The 21,185-nt window shown below is 41.7% G+C and overlaps 1 protein-coding gene across 10 annotated transcripts in view; it reads right to left on the bottom strand.

Moving 5' to 3' along the window:
* Positions 1 to 21,185, bottom strand: part of MAPKAP1 (MAPK associated protein 1) — a 234,765-nt gene that overhangs the window by 121,543 nt on the left and 92,037 nt on the right. For all 10 annotated transcript variants that reach the window (XM_070378987.1, XM_070378984.1, XM_070378988.1 and 7 more), the window contains one exon: positions 2,575 to 2,747. In XM_070378987.1, the coding sequence (XP_070235088.1) occupies positions 2,575 to 2,747 (173 nt within the window). The remainder of the gene's footprint in view (positions 1 to 2,574; positions 2,748 to 21,185) is intronic.

The raw sequence follows: 21,185 nt of genomic DNA, 5'->3' as shown, positions 1-21,185 counted from the left end.
GACCCACAGAAATTCAGTCAACTGATCTTTGACAAAGCAGCAAAGGCAACTCAGTGCAGAAAGGATGGGTTTTCAACTGGATATTAAGATGAAAAAAAAAAAGAATTCCCAATACAGACCTTGCACGTGTCACAAAAATTAACTCTAAATGGATCACACACCCAAATGTAAAGCACAAAACTATGAAACTTCTAGAAGATAACACAGGAGAAAAAGCAGGTAACCTTAGGTTTGGTGATGACTTTTTAGCTGTAAAACCAAAAGCACAATCTATGAAAAATTTGATAACTTGGAGTTCATTAACATTGAAAACTTCAGCTCTGCCAAAATTGCTGTTAAGAGAATAAAAACATGAGCCACAGATTGGGAGAAAAGTCTTTACAAGAAACACATCTGATAAATATACAAAGAACTCTTAAAATTAACTCAACAAGAAGAAAATAACCTGACTAAAATATATGCAAAAGACCTGAACAGAGAGCTCATAAAATAAGACAGATGTCAAATACGCATATGTAAAGATGCTCAACGTCATCTTACCGCATGTGTGTTAAGTTGCTTCAGTCGTGTCTAACTCTTTGTGACCCCATGATCTGTAGCCCACCAGGCTCCTCTGTCTATGGGATTCTCCAGGCAAGAATACTGGAGTGAGCTGCCATTTTCTGCTCTAGGGGATCTTCCCCACCCAGGAATCCAACCTGGGTCTCCTGTATTGCAGGCAGTCTCCTGCACTGCAGGTGGATTCTTTACCAACTGAACCACCAGGGAAGCCGAGCCATAAAAAGAATAAAATTTGACATTTGTAGCAACATAAATGAACTTGGAGGGCATTATGCTAAGTGAAATAAGTCAGATAAAGACAAATACTCTGCCATCATCATATGCCATCATTATATGTGGAATCTAAAAAACACAACAAAACAATAAAGAAGCAGATTTACAGACACAGAGAACAAAACAGTAGTTACCAGTGGGGAGAAGGAAGAGAGGGCAATATAGGGGAAGGGAAAGAAAGGGTTATTGTGGAATTATGTGAAATCATATGTGTGAAACTCCCTAAAATTGCACAGCACTATAGAGTTTGTTTATTAATTTTTATGTTAAACTTTTACTTTGAATTGGGGTATAGCTGGTTAACAATGTTGTGATACCTGTATCCATTCTTCCTCAAACTCCCCTCCCATCCAGACTGCCACATAACACTGAGCAGAGTTCCATGAAAGTACTACAGAATTTAAATAATCATTTATTCAATTAAAAAAAGAAGAAATTCTTGGGTTAAATACCAGTTCTACCACTTACAATGTAATATAGAAAAGTTACTTAGCCTCTCCACGCTTTGGTTTCCTTGTTTGTAAAATGTATGCCACAGCTCAACTCACTGTGTAACCCGGGGCAAGTTCCTTTGCCTCTCTTGGTTTCAGTTCCCACATCAAGCAATATTCTAAGCATTAACTCAGACAACACTTATGAAGTCACTAGCACTGGCTTGTTTCCACTTTATGCTGAAAAGGAACAACACCGTAGCTGAGCCTTGAGTACAGCTGCAGACTCAATCCTTTTCTGAGCCTATGTGATATCTTGGTTGGAAAGGCTTCCTACTGCCATAGGAACAATAAGGATTATCATTATATCCACAATTTATTCTGGCAAAGTGGAAGGCACTGTCAATGAGAACTTGAAAGAATGATTTAAAGTACAAATTTAATGTACCTAAACACACACACGACAGACTGGACCATTCTAACTCAAAATGAGAAGAAAACGTCTCCATGAGAATCCATTTCCAAAACGAAGGCAACCACGACATTTAGTCCTACTGCTAGGAAGGGCACATAAAGCTAGGAGAGGATGCCTGTCAGACAAGACATTCAAGTACGGGAGGACTAAAGCAGCAAACCGCTTTAAACTTCAAGTTATGGTGTACAAGCACAGAGACTACTTTCAAGCACTGCATTTTTAATGTAACAGTTTAATGAGGAATGGAGTCTAGGGAAAAACTGGACCACTGCCTGGTAACAAAGAAAACTATAATTCAGATCAAAGGGAAATAATGTAAAAATCATGGCATCAAACAGATTGGGAATCAAATTCTGACTGGGTCAACTCGCACTGGTGTAACAGCAGCAAAGAACAACTCTCTGATCCTGAGCTGCCTCCTCTGCTAAACAAGAACTGCTATGCTCACCTCACAGGAAGTGGGAGAATTAAATGAGAAATCAGGTATGCAGTGTCTGGCGCCATGTCCATCTCATGATCTCTGTTCAACAAACGTGAGTTCCCTCCCATTACCGTCCACGCCCCTTTTATAAAATCAGCAAGCATCATAAAAGGTTTTGGAAAGGCATTTCCTCGGGTCCGGATTCATAAACTTGGGTCTATTTGGCAGGTAGACTCTCTGAGATAACAAGCCTGAGTTACACAGGCCCAAGATCTGGTGAGCAGCCTGCCCTGGATCAGTGTGGACATCTGGCTCCCAGGCCAGTGCCTAGAAAAACTGGCCAGGCCCAAAGGGCAGCACGGGTGGCCAGGAGACAGCCAGAAACCAGAGCAGCCAAGAAAAGGGAGGATTACTTGAGCTTCGGCTCCCGTCCTTCGCTGGTGTACTGCCAGCAGATGAGCCCGATGAGGTCCTGCACCCTGGCGCTGGCCATGGTCACCACCGTCATTGGCAGCAGTCTGTCCTGGCTCGAGTGCAGGGGGAGGTAGACATCGATCTTCTTGGTCGCTGTTGTGCCTACGTGACCCTGTGGACAGAGCACATGCGTGAGGGTAAAGCACACAGTTCCGGTCACGCAGACCCTGCTGGGCTACAACGACTGCCCTCCAGGACCTGTGCTCTCATTCTTTGGGCACAGACCAACTTATGAGCCTGGGGTGGTCCCGAGGGGAAACGTTGTTTATAGTTTTAAGAGTTTCGTTTTTTTTTAATTTGAATTTTCTGCTGCTCGAATGGATCCAGCTCTGCCAGCAGTAAGGTAAATGAGCACTACAACTAAAATGAACAAATGAGAGTGGTGAGCAGACCTAATGCTTGGTGTCAGGAGACTTGTTCTGCTGCTTATTCAGACTGACCCTGGCATCAGCTGCCCTCCCTGAAAACTGCTATATCACTCCCTGAGACCTTGGGTAAGCTACCATATTCTCTGAGGAAGCATTTAGCAGTACTGGAACCAAGCGCTTTCTTTCTCGGAGACGATGGGGGGCTAACTCCATTATGCAGTACATCTCTTTACTTCACTCATCTGAACTAAAGTTCAAGGGTCTCTGGTCTTATTACTGCCCTAACGGCCATACTCACACTGACCTACATGTCCCTAATCCCTCCCCTACACCTCTCTCTCCTCTCTCCCAAGCCCTCCACTCCCCTCTGGAACTCCTGCACGAACCAGCAAACTCCCCATAAATCATTACTTCTTTTTAAAAAACATTCCTCCACCTCTTTGCCATAATTGAAACCTGCCAGTCATGAGGATACTACTTCCTCTATTGTCCAGAAGACTGCTTTGCTTTATTCTTTTTAACCTCCAAACCTTTAAGGCCAACAGGCAGAGTGGGTATTCTTGGTCCTGCTATTTCCAAACTATTAATTCTCCTTTCTTACAAAAACAAAAACCCCTGTTCCTTTAAGACCCAAGCCACCCAACTGTACCAGCCTCTCCCTCTCCCTTCCTGTTTCTGTTACCCACCAGCCTTTGGTCATCCTGCTCCCTCACTAAGGCCTGAGTTCTTGGTCAGTCTTTCCCACCCCAATTCCTGTCATCATTCTAAAAGAAAAATCTGTCCAATACCCAAGGCTCTCAATCCCTAGACCACGTCACCCCCAACGCCTTTTCATCCACTCTTCAAATCACTGATTGCGCTGGGTACACTGGAGATTTAGAACAACTCCAATATCCCAACACCTACTCACTGAATACACTTTAAAATTTTTAATTAAATTAATTAGTTTGTTTTTAAATTTGGGCCTTGCCACGTACCTTGTGGGATATCTCAGTTCCCTGACCAGGGACTGAACCTGGGCCGTGGCAGTGAAAGTGCTGAATCCTAACCTCTAGACCACAAGGTTAAAACCCGAATATACTTTAATAACCTCTACCTCATCTATTCAAGTAGTCCCTCAAATTCTTTACCCTATAATCTGTTGAACCACCTCTTAATTATCTATCAGTCACCCTTATTTCCCAACACCCCACCCCCAGACTACATAGCCATTTTAATCATTCCTTTGCAGATATGATTTTTTAAAATATTTTTACTTATTTATTTGGCTGCACCAGGTCTTAACTGCGGCACATGGGATCTGTGCTGCCGTGAGCTGGATGTTTTAGCTGTGGCATGTGGGATCTAGTTCCCCAAACAGGGATTGAACCCAGGCCTCCTGCACTGGGAGTGTGGAGCCTTGGTCACTGGACCACCAGGGAAGCTCCACAAATACAATTTTAATACGCTCTTATTCCCCTGGACACGGTCTGCAGAGCATCAATCTTATATGACCCCAACCCTCTGCATTCCTCAGCTAAACACTGGAGAAAAATCATGCAACCATACAGATGGATTTTACTTTAAATCCTATGATGATAAAACTCAGACACTCAGTGCCATACAGCAGGCCTGCTATATCCCTGCACCCCCGAGACCATACTGCACACTTGTGCTTCTCTCCTCAGACTTCCCACGAACCGTGCCTCTTGACCTTCAGCCCCTGTCCTTCCCTCATGTACTGCCAATAGATGAAAAATGCAGAGGACCCCTGAATACATGGATTTGAACTGCAGGTGTCCACTTGTAAGTGATTTTTTTTCACCTGATACAGACTACAGTACTACACGATCCACTACAGTACTACACTACTGTGGATACCAAACTGCATCATCAAATTTGATTATGTTACACTCCTGTTGAAACTCCTTCACTGAGTGGCTCCTATGATACTCTGAATGAAATCCAAACTCCACGAAGTGTGCAACAAGGCACTGCGTGATCTGACCCCTGCCTAACCCTCCAACGTCATCTACTGCCTCTCTTCCCCCACCTACTTCAGCTACACTGGCCTTCTAGGAATGTCCTGAATGTGTGTGCCTTGACTGCTTCTTCCCCTCTTAAGGCCACTGCAAGTGTTACTCATGTATCTATCTAGGAGGCTCCTTCTTATGACTTTTGCATTCTCTAACATGTGGTCTCAAGCTGGTACATAAGGTGATAACAATAGGATGCGCTGTCTATCAGAGAGTTCTTGTGAGAATTGCTACTACTGGTATTCAAGGCTCAGCTCACATGACACCTCCTCAGAGAAACCTCCACTCATAATCCTATAGAAAGAAGACCTTTCCACAGTCAACCCTCTCACCCTTGTCTTGTTCGTTTCCTTCAGAAGGCTTAACAATTTGATAGGACCTATTTATTTATGTGCATCTTCAGTGTATGCCTTCCCCACTGGCCTCTGAGCGTCCATGAGGACAGCCATAATAACGTTTGCTTTGTTTACTGCTCTGTACACAATGGCTAGCACTGTGCCTGGTGCACAGAAGACTCTCCAAAAAAACTCTGTTGAACTACAGAATGAATGCATGAATGACTCAAATGCCTACTGGGACACATGGTAGGAACTCAATAAACGTTAGTTTCTTCCCTCCATCCCACTCGTCCTACTTCTATGGGCCTGTTTCCTGGTAGCAGACGGAGATGGAGGGACCTGAACAATCAACTGCTTCCATCTTTAACATCCTCTACAGGATTGTATTGATCTAAAGGTGGAAAAAAATATCAGAACTAGAGTAAGGAAATACATAAAATCAGTTTAGAAAACATTTTTAGAGAAATTCCACTTCTCATATAACCCAGCATCTAATATTAGATCCATAGGGTTGTTTTTTTTTTCTTTATTGTCTTCCCTCTATGTTATAAAAACAAATAATACAAAAGATAATTCTCCTACATAAAGCTCTCTCTCTCATGCATGTATACATGTGTACATGCGCGCGCGTGCACACAGACACACACACACACAGACACAGTTTTCAGCTTGGAAGTAATAACTCCAATGACTAGCAAAGATGTCTCTAAACAGCAAGTGTCATTTTGTCAGGCAGTCAAAAGGTTAAAGTGAAAACAGCCGCAATCTTTCTGGAGTGGGTTTACACACCCTCCTACCACTCTCTTCTCAAACTCATTTTCAGACCCTCTAGTTGCTGTCACTGCTCTCCCTTCTTATTTCTGTTTATTCCTCCTCCTTTCTTGGAAGAACTTGGAACTGAGGGGCTATCGGAATCACAGTATCTCAAGATACAAAGATTCAATGAAATGACAAATGTGAATGTACTCTGTAAATTATAAAGTGCTTTAGAAATGCAGTGCAGTATCTAGAAAGGGTCTAAGTTTTATAATCAGACCCATTTCTATTACTCAAGTCTATTAAAGGTCACATGAGGCCAAAGATGGATGCTGTAGGAGTCCTATTAATAATATCTATTATTATAATAATAGCTAACATTTATTTACAGCTAAGTGTTAAATAAACTCTGCTAAATGCCTGCCTAAGTTATTTAATTCTCACAATCACTATAAGAGGTAGGGTTCTACCATTACCCTCGTAATATAAATGAGAAAACCAAGGCTTACAAGGCTACAGTCATCGGCTCAAGATCCCATTACCGAAGTGAAGAGCCAGGACTCAAATCCATGTCTGTCTGACTCCAAAGCCTCCACTCTAAACCTCAGCATCTTCTTTCACTAAAGTTATACTAAATAGAATCAGTCCCCACTCTCCAAGGCTGGACAACTGTCTCCTGCTCCTTCTCAAAAACATGCCCAAAACACTGCCATTTCCTCGAGAGGGGGCATTCTAAGGAGCTGGCCAAGGAGAACCAGGGAGGACTGCAACTCCGGAGATTACTGCCACTGCCATCTGACTGCAAGGAGTCATCACTGTCTAGGAAATGAAAGCAGATAGTTCTATGGTACCCTCTATTTCATAGTGAAATAGCAAGTGTGCGAAAAACTATGAGAATAAATATGGCACATACTTATTAAATGAATAAAGCACTTTATCTTTTTAATCTTCTAATTCCATCTTGAGGCACTGATGACTGGGGAAAAATGCCTTGCACAAACCTTGAAATTATGTATTTTTTAATAAGGAGCCTCTTCGGAAAAAACTCAAGGTGGTGGCAGTTAGCTCTATCTAATAGTCCTTGTGTTGCAATATTTAGAGAGAATCATCTAAAACATAAAACAATCCATCAACATAATAGAAAGTAATTAACTTATTTTAAAAAAAGAAAGGTGACCAAAGGATTAAAAGTATTCATCACACATCAAGGCAAGCAATATTCCACAAAGCTAACATCTAACTATTAAAAAGCAACTAGCAATAAACAAAGATCGTATCATACAGTTTCACTGCATGGCAATTTATGTGTTTCACAATACAGAGTGGGGACATGGAGGCATAACTAGAGCACAAGGAAGGGGTCACAACAGAGACAGGGGAAACTGGTTTAGCTCCATCCTTCCCAGTCTCTCATGCATTCAACAAACACCCACTGGAACACCATATTGGGCTCTGAAGACAAAGTTAAGACACAGTGCAGATCTTCACCAAATTCATGGTCTGCTGAAGATCTATACTGTACAATGTGCATAAAGCTTTAAGAGGGAAAGTACAGGCTACTATGAGAGCTCAGAAGCAACCTCGACTAAAGACAGTTCGAAAAAGCCTCCTAGATTAAAAAAAAAAATTTACCCTTCCATCCAATAGAACCATTAACCCAAGGAAAAGACACTTACTATATTTCAATACTTTCTATACCAATATACAAAAAAGTGAATATGAATTCTCCATAAGACACGGGATTTTGAGTGTTTCATTTTAATTTTCTGCTTTATATTTTTCTGCATTTTCTAAACTGAGCATGGTATTATTTTTATAATTACAAACAAAATATTTATAATTAAATGACCAAAAAGGAGAAAAAAAGAGCTACTATACAGAGCTTAAGAGAGCTTTAAGTAAGAGAAAGGATCAACTTTGAAAATGCAGCCTATGTTAAGGTATCTGGCAAAATTTATTAAGGACACACTATGTGCCAGTGCTCTGACAGGCTGTTGGGAAAATAAGCTGAAAATATAACTCAGACGCTTTCAACGGCAGGTTAAGTCATTTTTATTAAAGAAATAAAAAGTAAGAAACGCATTGAGCTGACAAGTTTGGAGTTGAACAACTCTCTCCAGAGCAGCTCCCAAATTGGGAAATGCCCCTGGTTCAGGTGTCAGAAAGAAAAGTATTCTTGAACCAAACTATTCCTGAACACAAACGCAACTGATGAAGACCAACTAGACTTCAGAGTTCACATTACACGGCCTGTCCATTATAGCCTGGACAGTGCAGCCAAATCTCAAACTCAACATGTCCAAGACCCATTTCCTCCTTCAGCTTCTCTCATTCCATATTCAATCTCATTTATGGCTCTCACCACCTACTCCATCACTTAAGCTAAGAACCTTAACTCCTTTCAAATGTCTCTGAAATATCTCTCAAATCTTTCTGCCCTAGTTCAAGCTTCATCATTTCTCAGCAAGACCATTGCAGCAGTCTCTTATCTCCCTATCTCTAAAAATCTCTTCTCTTTCCAAATCTTTATTTTCTCACTGCTACTGAAGTGATTTTTCTCTAATCACTGACCATGCCTGTCACACAGAAATACATGCTGGCCCTCCCCAGTGTTAGCATTCTAGCTCTTTAGCATGACAGTTAATACCCTTCACACTCTGGTCCCAATGTATCATTGCTAAAGTATATTGAACAGAGGTTAAGAGTTGTGGGGCCACCCAAGATGGGCAGGTCTCGGTGGAGAGGTCTGACAGAATGTGGTCCACTGGAGAAGGGAATGACAAACCACTTCAGTATTCTTGCCTTGAGAACCCCATAAACAGTATGAAAAGGCAAAATGATAGGATACTGAAAGAAGAACTCCCCAGGCCAGAAGGTGCCCAATACGCTACTGGAGATCAGTGGAGAAATAACTCCAGAAAGAATGAAGGGATGGAGCCAAAGCGAAAACAATACCCAGTTGTGGATGTAACTGGTGATAGAAGCAAGGTCCAATGCTGTGAAGAGCAATATTGCATAGGAACCTGGAATGTTAGGTCCATGAATCAAGGCAAATTGAAAGTGGTCAAATAGGAGATGGCAAGAGTGAATGTCAACATTCTAGGAATCAGCGACCTATAGTGGACTGGAATGGGTGAATTTAACTCAGATGACCATTATATCTACTACTGCGGGCAGGAATCCCTTAGAAGAAATGGAGTAGCCATCATGGCCATTGGCCAAAAGAGTCCGAAATGCAGTACTTGGATGTAATCTCAAAAACGATGCAAATTGATAAAAGGATTATTTGTGGCCTTCAAAAGTTAAAACTCTCTTAAAAGGAATGGCTGCAGTTCCATTCCACCAGTACCTTCTTCCCTAACTCCCTCAACAAGGACCAAAGGAGGCTACAGTCTACCAACAGCCTGCGCTTAGTCAGTCATGTTGGACTCTGTGAATCCATGGACTGTAGCCCACCAGGCTCCTCTGTCCATGGGGATTTTCCAGGCAAGAATACTGGAGTGGGTTGCCATGTCCTCCTCTAAGGGACCTTTCCAACCCAGGGATTGAATCCAGGTCTCCTGAACTGCAGGTGGATTCTTTACCGTCTGAGCCACCAGAGAAGCCCTACCAACAGCCCAGCCTTTACTAACATGATACCAGACTTGGGAGAGGGGTCTCAGACTACCATTACACTGATGATGGTTAAGGGACTTCATTTGATCACAGAAAGGATTTTAAGCAAAATTGAATCTATTTCTGGCCTAAGCCAAGTTTAATCAACTACGAGAAATTAAACAGGGATCTATGTGAAGAGGAAACAAAAACCCCAGACTGAAGCATTCTGCTCTCAACAAATGCTGGCTTTATGAGCTCATGGAAAGAACTCACTTTTTTACATTCAAAATAGTGGCACTGAACTTCTGAATAGATTTTGTGTAAAATTCTATGACAAATCCATTCAGAACCAGGGGCTTGACTCTGTAGTGCTATCTTAATCCTCAATAAATCTGGAATGCTTAAAGGCTATTAAATTAACATTTCCCCGCTCTGACACCTGTAGTCAAGTTAATTTGTCAAAAACATTCCTACAGTTTGTCACTGGACACTGTATTTTCTGACAAGTTAAGTTTAAAATAAAATTGACAAAATCTCATTAATTTCCTCTGAATCACCAACCTTGGTTACATTAAGCTTTTATTATTAAGAACGTCAACTGTCACTCTTTCTTTAACAAGGTCAAGGTCTGATCTGGGTACCTCCAGGATCCTTATTCTATTAATAGGAGCTAGTGAGGCATTGCAGTATGGTGATTAAAAGTGTAAGTTGTGGAATCAGAAAGACCTGGGTTCAATTCTCACTTATTGTGTGTCCTTGGACAATTTTATTTAACTTATCTGGGTCACTATTTCCACAAAGTAACAGTGTATTATAAAAGTACCTCTTCATGGAATTGTTGAAAGGATTCAATCAGACTACGCATGTAAAGCACTTATCACTGCCCAGTCTATAGTAAACGCTCAGCAAACGTTGGTTCTTCATTAAGCTGTCTTTTTCTCCCCTAGATTTAAATTCAGAAACTTAAAAAAAACACCACCACCTTCACTGCCATTCATAGACTTTTAAAACTACAAGGAATTTAAGGGTCATCCCCTTTAAAATATTTTTCACCAAATGGTTGTCCTACGAGCTGTCCTGAACATCTTCCACTGATGAAGTCCCTGTCACCCTCTGAAGTCTGCAGGTAAACAGATGGCTAAAACATTTCTTTACATTGAGGGACACTTTCTCTGCAGCTTTTAGCCACTGATCTTAGTTCCAGACCTCAGGAAACTGGAAAAACTTCACTCCACTTCCACAGTGCTAAGTCGCTTCAGTCATGTTCAACTCTTTGCTACTCTATGGACTGCAGCCCGTCAAGCTCCTCTTCCATGGGATTTTCTAGGCAAGAATACTGGAGTGGGTTGTCATGCCCTCCTCCAGGGGATCTTCCCCACCCAGGGACTGAACCCACGTCTCTTATGTCTCTGGCACTGGCAGGTGGTTCTTTACCACTAGTGCCACTGGGGTCCATTTCCAGAGACACCCCTTCATATATATATGAGAACCCCCAATAAAATAACTCAGCTACTAAACACTGTGCAATGAGCCAGACTATCTATAACCCTTTTAAATAGTACAAGACAGCATAGAAAATGTTATTTCCATTATTTTTTCTTAGGCTGATCATTTTCTGATATTTTCTTTCTATAGCATCTATGATAAATATGTGGCTTCCCTGGCGGCTCAGATGGTAAAGAATCTGCCTGTAATGCAGGAGACCTGGGTTCAATCCCTGGGTTAGGAAGATCCCCTGGAGAAGGGAATGGCAACCCAGTCCAGTATTCTTGCCTGGAGAATTCCATGGACAGAGGAGCCTGGTGGGCTACAGCCCATGTAGTTGCAGAAAGTCGGACTTGATTACAGTCCTGGACCTAAAACAAGAAAAGATACTGTTGCTTGCAAGTAAAGATTTTCTCTATTTAAAATAAATCTTCCTTGTTTTGATACTCTAACAGTCTTTTCCCACTTTTGGAAAAAAAAAAAAAGCCTAGAGCTATTGTTTCAAACCGTTACCACATGAAATTTGAGTAACAGCCTTGAATAATTTTTTTTTAAGACACCAACTGAAAGACCAGCTATTATTCATGTTTGAATACCAGTGAGAAATTTTACAAAATGGTGGAAAGGGGTGACAGGGGAATGAAAGGGAAAAAAAAGAAAGTCTACGCGCCGAAGGATTGGTGCTTTTGAACTGTGGTGTTGGAGAAGACTCTTGAGAGTCCCTTGGACTGCAAGGAGATCCAACCAGTCCATTCTGAAGGAGATTAGCCCTGGGATTTCTTTGGAGGGAATGATGCTGAAGCTGAAACTCCAGTACTTTGGCCACCTCATGCGAAGAGTTGACTCATTGGAAAAGACTCTGATGCTGGGAGGGATTGGGGGCAGGAGGAGAAGGGGACGACAGGGGATGAGACGGCTGGATGGCATCGCTGACTCAATGGACGTGAGTCTCAGTGAACTCCGGGACTTGGTGATGGATAGGGAGGCCTGGCGTGCTGCGATTCATGGGGTCGCAAAGAGTCGGACATGACTGAGGGACTGATCTGATCTGATCTGATCTGACCCATAAGGCATCTGGAATAATGACCATTTACTCAGTCTTAAATTCAGAAAGCAGTTCCTGATGCTACCAGGTTTCCCCATCATGGATTATGTTCACTAGGGACCTCTTTGCAGAGTCTACAGAACTGACGTGGACCTGGCCCTGCCAGCCTTGAGTGGTCTAACTTTGGGCAAGCCCATAACCTCTCTGAAAGTCAATTTCCTCAGCCATGAAACACAGATGAGACTTCCATCTCAAAAGACTCACTGGACAAAGCAAAAATAAAGCATGTTGAAGTTCTCTGTGAAGTGCAAATTGTCACACAGTGTCAATCAATCCTTATATTGTTATTTACACTGTTGCTCAGACCAGGCAGATCTTCAACAAAAAGTCCCTTCAAACCAGGTTGAGAAGTGGAGACAACAGGGAAAGATCAGTATTTATGAGAGAAGAGCCACAGAATTCTTTCCTCATTCAGCCTCAGGATGGTTACAGCCTGTACCAGGAGGTGCTCTCACAAGCACAATCCAGTCATCTTAAAGCATAATGGGATGTAAAGTGTCCATTTTGAATTTTCATAGCCATTGTGGGATTCTTTAGATCATTAATGTTACATAGCACTTTGCATTTAATTATACAAACAATGGGTTCTATAATGATGGTATTATCAGGGAAAGGTAATTTGCATGAACTAAGTCCCATCACCTAGGGTAAGTTTAGGGACCTCTTCATTTTTAAATCATTTATATAATAAAATCAATATGCTTTAAAAGTAAAAATAGGTTTTTTAAAAACCATAAAGAAGAGTTACATGTTTTAAACTCTATCAATTATCATAATATAATGAGTCTTTTTAAGATTTAATATCAACTTTTAAAATTAAAACTCAATGGAGAATGTATACTTGGCTCCATTACTAGATGATGTATCTCCAGAAAAGGTTACAGTAGAGCCATTATCACCCTCCTAAATTATATGGAAAATTTGGTACAACCCTCCAAGTACCCCAAGGACAATTTAATTCCAGAGATAGTGAAGTATTTGGAGAATATAACATTGTATAAATATTGAAGGAGATAATTCAGGTGCACCTATCATATTCATTTCTTGCAGGGTTTCAGTTGGTTAAATGTTTCAAAAATTTTAAATGTCAACATACAACTTAAGGAACTTTCCTGGCAGTCGAGTGGTTAAGACTCCATGCTTCCAATTCAGGTAGCACAGTTCAATCCTGGTCAGGGAACTGAGACTTTGCAGGCTGTGCAGTGCAGCCAAGTAAGTAAATAAATAAACAGACTTTACCATTAAGTAAAAGATTCTTTGAAAAATACAAATTAAAGGCCACGCTATCTCCTTAATTTTGAATAGCTTTTTAAAACCCACAAATTTCTATACTGTAGTAGGTTCATGACTGCTTTATCACTTTAAGACTCAATGTTCCTTAATGATATAATTCAAAAATTTCACTGAATCATAATTTAGTAAGTCATAAAAACCTCTTAAAATTAATCTTTCATGCATATCTAGCTTATCCAAAGTTAGAATTTAATTAGATGGCCTTGGCACAAATGGGCTTACTACTTTATTTGCCCAATCAGTGTACGTCTCTTCAGTAATTATAATTAATTCAAGTCCCTGACGCACCTCCTAGCAAACAATGTAAAAACATCAGACAAAATGGAAATAAATAGCTTTATATTTCTCCAATTACAAAATTCACTTTCATCCTCAAAACGCACATGTGAAATAACTGGAAGGGGTGTTATTCTCAACAAGCAAAGGCTACACAAAAAGTCTACACCTTTGGTGACAGAGAAAGATGGTTGTCTGCAGCAAAAAATACATGTGTTTTTTGTTTTTTTTTTTTACAGTATGAAAATGGTACAACTGCAAAGAGCCAATTGAGAAAGTCTGCATCTAACAGTTTGCAAGTACATGTTGAAATATAAACAGGAGCAAGAAAAAGAACTAGACTAGAGTTCTCAAGAAAATTAGAGATACCAAGGGAATATTTCGTGCAAAGATGGGCACAATAAAGGACAGAAATGGTATGGACCTAACAGAAGCAGAAGATATTAAGAAGAGGTGGCAAGAATGCACAGAAGAACTATACAAAAAAGATCTTCACAACCCACATAATCATGATGGTGTGATCACTCACCTAGAGCCAGACATCCTGGAATGTGAAGTCAAGTGGGCCTTAGGAAGCATCACTACAAACAAAGCCAGTGGAGGTGATGGAATTCCAGTTGAGCTATTCCAAATCCTAAAAAATGATGCTGTGAAAGTGCTGCATTCAATATGCCAGCAAATTTGGAAAACTCAACAGTGGCCACAGAACTGAAAAAGGTCAGTTTTCATTCCAATCTCAAAGAAAGGCAATGCCAAAGAATGTTCAAACTACTGCACAATTGCACTCATCTCACACACTAGCAAAGTAATGCTCAAAATTCTCCAAGCTAGGCATCAACAGTACACGAACCATGAACTTCCAGATGTTCAAGTTGGATTTAGAAAAGGCAGAAGAGCCAGAGATCACGTTGCCAACATCCATTGGATCATCAAAAAAGCGAGAGTTCCAGAAAAAGATCTACTTCTGCTTTATTGACTATGCCAAAGCCTTTGACTGTCTGGATCACAACAAACTGTGGAAAATTCTTAAAGAGATGGGAATATCAGACCACCTACCTGCCTCTTGAGAAATCTGTATGCAAGTCAGGAAGCATACTGGACATGTACGGAGGTCCAGTCAGAAGTGGACATGGAACAAAAGACTGGTTCCAAATAGGGAAATGAGTACGTCAAGGCTGTATACTGTCACCCTGCTTATTTAACTTATATGCAGAGTACATCATGAGAAACGCTGGGCTGGAAGAAGCAAAAGATGGAATCAAGACTGCCGGGAGAAATATTAATAACCTCAGATATGCAGATGATACCACACTTCTGGCAGAAAGTGAAGAACTAAAGAGCCTCTTGATGAAAGTGACAGAGGAGAGTGAAAAAGCTGGCTTAAAACTCAACACTGAGAAAACTAAGATCATGGTATCTGGTCCCATCACTTCATGGCAAATAGATGGGGAAAGAGTGGAAACAGTGGCTGACTTTATTTTTGGGGGTTCCAAAATCACTGCAGATGGTGACTGCAGCCATGAAATTAAAAGACACTTGCTCCTTGGAAGAAAAGCTATGACCAACCTAGATGGCATATTAAAAAGCAGAGACATTACTTTGTGAACAAAGGCCTGTCTAGCCAAAGCTATGGTTTTCCCAGTAGTCATGTATGGATGTGAGAGCTGGATTATAAAGAAAGCTGAGGGCTGAAGAATTGATGCTTTTGAACTGTGGTGTTGGAGAAGACTGTTAAGAGTCCCTTGGACTGCAAGGCGATCCAACCAGTCCATCCTAAAGGAAATCAGCCCTGAATATTCACTGGTAGGACTGATGCTGAAGCTGAAACCGCAATACTTTGGCCACCTGATGCAAAGAGCTGATTCATTTGAAAAGACCCTGATGCTGGGAAAGATTGAAGGTGGGAGGAGAAGGGGACGACAGAGGATGAGATGGTTGGATGGCATCCCCGACTCAATGGACATGAACTTGAGTAAACTCCAGGAGTTGGTGATGGACAGGGAGGCCTGGTGTGCTGCGGTTCATGGGGTCGCAAAGAGTCGGACACGACTGAGCGGCTGAACTGAACTGAACTGACCAGGGTCCAAGGGCTTCCGTGGTGGCTCAGTGGTAAAGAACCTGCCTGCCAATGCAGGAGACACGAGTTCGATCCCTGGGTTGGGAAACCCAGGGAAACCCCTGGAGAAGGAATAGACAACCCACTCCAGTATTCTTGCCTGAGAAATACTGTGGACAGAGGTGCCTGGCAGGCTGCAGTACATGGGGTCGCCAAAGAATTGGACACAACTTGGCGACTAAACAACAAACCAGGGTCCAATTACTTCTCACGCATTATCTTATCTAATATGCCCAACATTCCTATGAGTTGCTCACTGCCTGTTAAAACTGAGGAGTGAGAGGTTCATTAGGTGCGTGCGAAGGGTGTTCATTGGAAGGACTGATGTTAAAGCTGAAACTCCAGTATTTTGGCCACCTGATGCAAAGAGCTGACTCATTTGAAAAGACCCTGATGTTGGAAAGATTGAAGGCAGGAAGAGAAGGGGATGACAGAGGATGAGATGGTTGGATGGCATCACCGATTCAACGGACATGAGTCTGGGTAAACTCCGGGAGTTGGTGATGGACAGGGAGGCCTGGCGTGCTGCTGCAGTTCACGGGGTCTCAAAGAGTCGGACACGACTGAGTGACTGAATTGAACTGAACTGAAGTCACTTCAGTTGTGTCTGACTCTTTGTGACCCTATGGACCATAGCCTGTCAGACTCCTCTGTCCATGGGATTCTCCAGGCAAGAACACTGAAATGGGTTGCCAGCCCTCCTCCAGGGATCTTCCCAACCCAGGGATTGAACCCATGTCTCTTATATCTCCTGCACTGCCAGTCTGATTCTTTACCACTAGCACCACTGAGGAAACATGGTAGGCTGTTCCAAATCTCTCGACTGGGAGTGGGTGATGGGGGGCGTGGAGGTGGGAATCGAGATTCTAACCCAGGTCTGTTTCATCGTAAAAGCCTCCCCTCTTGGTGAATCCTAGTCCTGAAGAACTCATGGGGAGGCCTGGATATCTAGGAAAGATTACAGAGGCTGCTGGTTCGTGTTGTGGCCACTGTTTCAGAACTGAGGGTACCAGTTTGAGTCAGAAACATCCCTCTGCCTGAGAAGTGCTGGGAAGATCAGAATTACTCCTTGCCTTCTGCTCTGCCCATCACATACACTTGCAGCTCTTCCAGGGACTGCTGGTCCCGGAGAGGGACACCAGGGTAACAGCTTCCGGAACAGTTCCCTCTTGTGTGCAAGCACAAGGCAGAAACAGTTACAGACTTCCTGGCTGCTGGGTACACAGAAGGGGCTCAGTAAATCATCTCTATGTTTCAGAGAATAAAAACAGGACAGAACACCAGCTCCCTGAAGAGGAGGCAGAACCCTCCGCTTCAGTTCTCAAAACGTAGTGGTCAAGTACCAACTCATGGGCCTCAGAGAATCCTCACTCTTGGGTTAAGAGACTCATCAGTAATTGTGAGGTGCAACTGTACCAAATGTGGTTACCCAGGTGGTAGGACCCAAATGTGCATCGATAATGACAAAGCAAGAAAATAACAATTTGGTCCTTGGAGAGGCAGGCAAGCTGCCTATGACATCAACATGGCACAAGCTCCAACACAAGCCAAAGGTCTGATGAGACAAAGGCCCGTCTCAGGTTGCAATTCTCTGTGGAAACAGGCAGCACGAGACCTGCTCACTTGCAGGAACTGACAAGCCACCCGGGCCCCAGGGTCTCCAGGGCTTTTCCTCAGCTACCTGGTGTTATTTCCCTCCTGTTCATCCTCAGTTGTAGTCAGTCCAATCTCCTCTGAGGTCCTAACTAAACCAGACACAGGGAGAATCAGGATTTTATCTTATTAAAATAGATATGGCTAATTTGTCTTTTCAAATTCATTTTAAATTAAATTGGATTTCCTCGGAAGGCTGCTAGGTCAGTTCCCCTGCTGCGAATGCAGGACAAAGGTTAATTGCACGCCCTTCACCAGCTCTTCTACTCTCCTGGGCAGCTCTGATAACCTGCCCCGGAGAGGTGGGGAAGGCTTCGGTTTATTGGGCGATAATGTTGCCATTAGAGCCATTTACTGTTATGCCAAGAAATGTTTCATTTTTTAAAAACTAAGTAATAAGATATGATAGCAACAACATGAATGAAATGCAACGATGTTACCAACTGATGGTTAGTTCGTCTTAAATGCTAAACCCAAAGAATAAGACCATAACCTATTTGCTTTCCAAAAGGAAGACCCCAGTAGAAACAAACATACACGGTACCCTCCAGGAGCAAACTGCTTTCTGGTTCCAGTGTAAAATTCCATTAACGTTTTCACTTAATTTATCTCATTTAAACTGTCTATGTTCATGAAAATTTAACCCAGTAATTCCCTGTTATACAAAACAAAGTATGAATATTTAAATACAATGTAAATAAAACACTTTATCAATTATATTTTTGTATTCTAAATTAGTGACTTCACTTAGCACGTCTGCCTTGCACAGCACCATACTATTTTTCAATTAAAGGTCCAGATGTTTCAAAGGCTCCAGTAGGCAACGGCAGTTATGAGAAATGCTTTATCTGCATTGTAATCATTACCACCACATCAGCTCCAGGCTGCATTAACATACTCATGTTTTATTCCTGCTCCCCTTCTAACCGAGCAGGTAATTACACAACACAGCAGAGAAACACAATCCTAGGGGCTGGACAATTTTCTTATAAGTATCCACCTAAGCAACACATTTTCTTAAAAAATTTGGAGAGATTGTTTAGCAGGAACACACTGATCATTCAGAATGATTTTGTGTCTTTAAAATAAAGAGTGGATCACAACCATATCAAGATTAGCATCAAATAGTTATTAATAAAATGCAAGATGGCCTGTACATACACACATTTATGTACACTGAAAACCAACTAGAAGTTTGTATGAGTAAAAACCACTATCATTTGTTAGAATCTAAGCCATTTCTTCTCATTTTGAATGCCAGTGTCATCTAGTTCTATCTTTATTCTTACTATCCAAAAATGACAATTCACCTGACCTGAGACTGACCAAGTATACCAACTATCTCTGTGACCATTTGATTAAAAACTACACACACACACACACACACACATGCAGAACAAATGCAATTCTGACAGCTGTAACAAAAAAATGCCATGGCATTTATTATTTCAGTAAATGACTCTCCCACCCAAAAATATAACAATGACCTATGTTATAAGAGATATGGTTAAGCTTAGTAAACACAGTATAATTTAATGGGAAAACAGTTTCTCATTGTGAAGAGAACCTGCAACAAAATTAATTTTAATTTTAAAATTACTCTACAAACATTTTTATATTTTGAAATATTCCAAAAGGAGATGTCCTAATGAAGATGCTATTCAAAAGACAAATGCCTTTACAAATATTAAAATCTCAGACAGGTCAAATCCTGGTAGGTTACACTTCAGCATCTAAAGCAGACAGCTTCCGCTCCTTCCTGAAGGAACCTTAGGTGGAACGTTTTTAATACATCACCATGTCACTTTTTAATGTGCCCCAATCTATTAACCACATGGCAAACTAACAGGGATTTTTAAAATATGGGTTTTATGGCTTTGTGCTGGTGATTAATTAAATAAATAGCCACCGTTTCACAAATCATTCCTCTAATTAGTCTCAAACAGACACTTTGCATTCACTGGTGTTACTGCCATCTGAAGCTCCCAGAAGGGCAGGGCTGGTGTGGCATGGCCGCTTGTCTGCACTTCGGAGCCCACTGTCGCAGGCGCCCCGGCTGGCACCCTACCCTGCCACCCAGAGGCAGAGGTGCCGTTTTCACAGGTGCCGCAGTCAGCTGGAATTTGATTCCAGCTGCTCAGAAAAGATGTTCTCCTTAATTATTCTTCCTCACCCTAAAGGAAACAATGAAATAACAAAGAATAAAGTGCAACTTCCAGCTGCTAAGAGAAGAGGTTTCACCAACACAGTTCATGAAGTGACTAAGAAAGTTGGCCCCAGTTATCCAGTTTAGGAGTGAGTAGGGTGCAAGCGCAAATGGCTTTCCTTAGAACTCAAATGTGTTAGGTCACTACCTTGAACTCAGATATTAAGCAATTACTCCCAAATCCTATTATTTAAAAGATACCATTCAAAGTCTGAGAGGAAGGTCACCCTTTTTGAAACTAATAGGAATTCAATCTAGCTTGTTTTAGTAGTATATTTTAAAAGATGATAATTCCTCTGAAAGCAAATTAAACTTGGGAGATAATTTTTAGTGTCAGAAAAAAATCAAATGGGGATATCTAAAGAATCCAATTTCCTTTAGGAACTACATTAAGTAGTTTCCTAATCTTGGTATTTAAACTTCATTAGGAAGGAAGGAGGAGAGGGAGGGAGGGAATGAGGAAAGGAAAGGAACAGAATGAAAAGAAAAAGAAAGAAAGGAAGGAAAAGGGGGAGGGAAAAAGGAAGGAAAAGAAAAGGAGAGGGAAAGGAACAGGCCTTTTTCTAAGAGGAAAAGGAGTGGGGAAAGAAAGGGGGCATTTTAGCAGGGCTAACACACCCAGGTGGGCTGTAGACATTCCACAGCAAAGGCTATCCCTTCCATGAGAACCTCTCTAAGAATGGGAGGAGGAAATGAAGTGCTGCAGAAAAGACAAGGACCCTGAAACAAGACACACCTGCACCCTCAGCTAAATCATATAATTCCATTTAGCCTCAGTCTCCTTCCAACCTGTAAAGGATTTTAGCCCCTATGCTCTAGAATTATAGGGACACTGAGACACTGTGGATAAAGCATCTAGCATGTTACCCGCCCAAAAGAGAAGTCCAATAAAGGATGGAGATGGTGAGAGCAGTGAGAAATGGGATGAAGGCAGAGCTTAGCTGACTGCAGCCAACACTGCAGCTGCTGTGTTTCAAATGTGAAAAAGATGGACAAAGGCACACACACTGTACAGGAACACAGAACATGCTGTTCACTGCACTGAAGATGTTCACTGCGCTGAAGAAAACCCAAGTCACTGGCAACTAAGAAGAAATGGAGTAGTTTCTCTAACTCTCATCTTTACTGGGCACAGAGGAAGGGCAGGGGTGTCTCAGAGATAGTCTCAGATGAGACTGCTCAGGTGGCAGAAATTAGGAAATGAATGAACTTTGGATTTAGCAGACTCGAGTCTGAATTCCGGCTTAATTACTTAAAGTTGTGTAAACACAAGCAAATCTGTTCAGTTCTCTAAGTCTTAGTTTCCCCAGCCCCAAATGGAGAAAATAATATACACTTGATA

The sequence above is a fragment of the Bos mutus genome, chromosome 11 (genome assembly GCF_027580195.1).
Source record: "Bos mutus isolate GX-2022 chromosome 11, NWIPB_WYAK_1.1, whole genome shotgun sequence".
Classification (NCBI taxonomy): Eukaryota; Metazoa; Chordata; class Mammalia; order Artiodactyla; family Bovidae; genus Bos; species Bos mutus.
The sequence above is the reverse complement of the archived record's forward strand: the minus strand, read 5'-3'. Positions and strand labels throughout refer to the sequence as shown.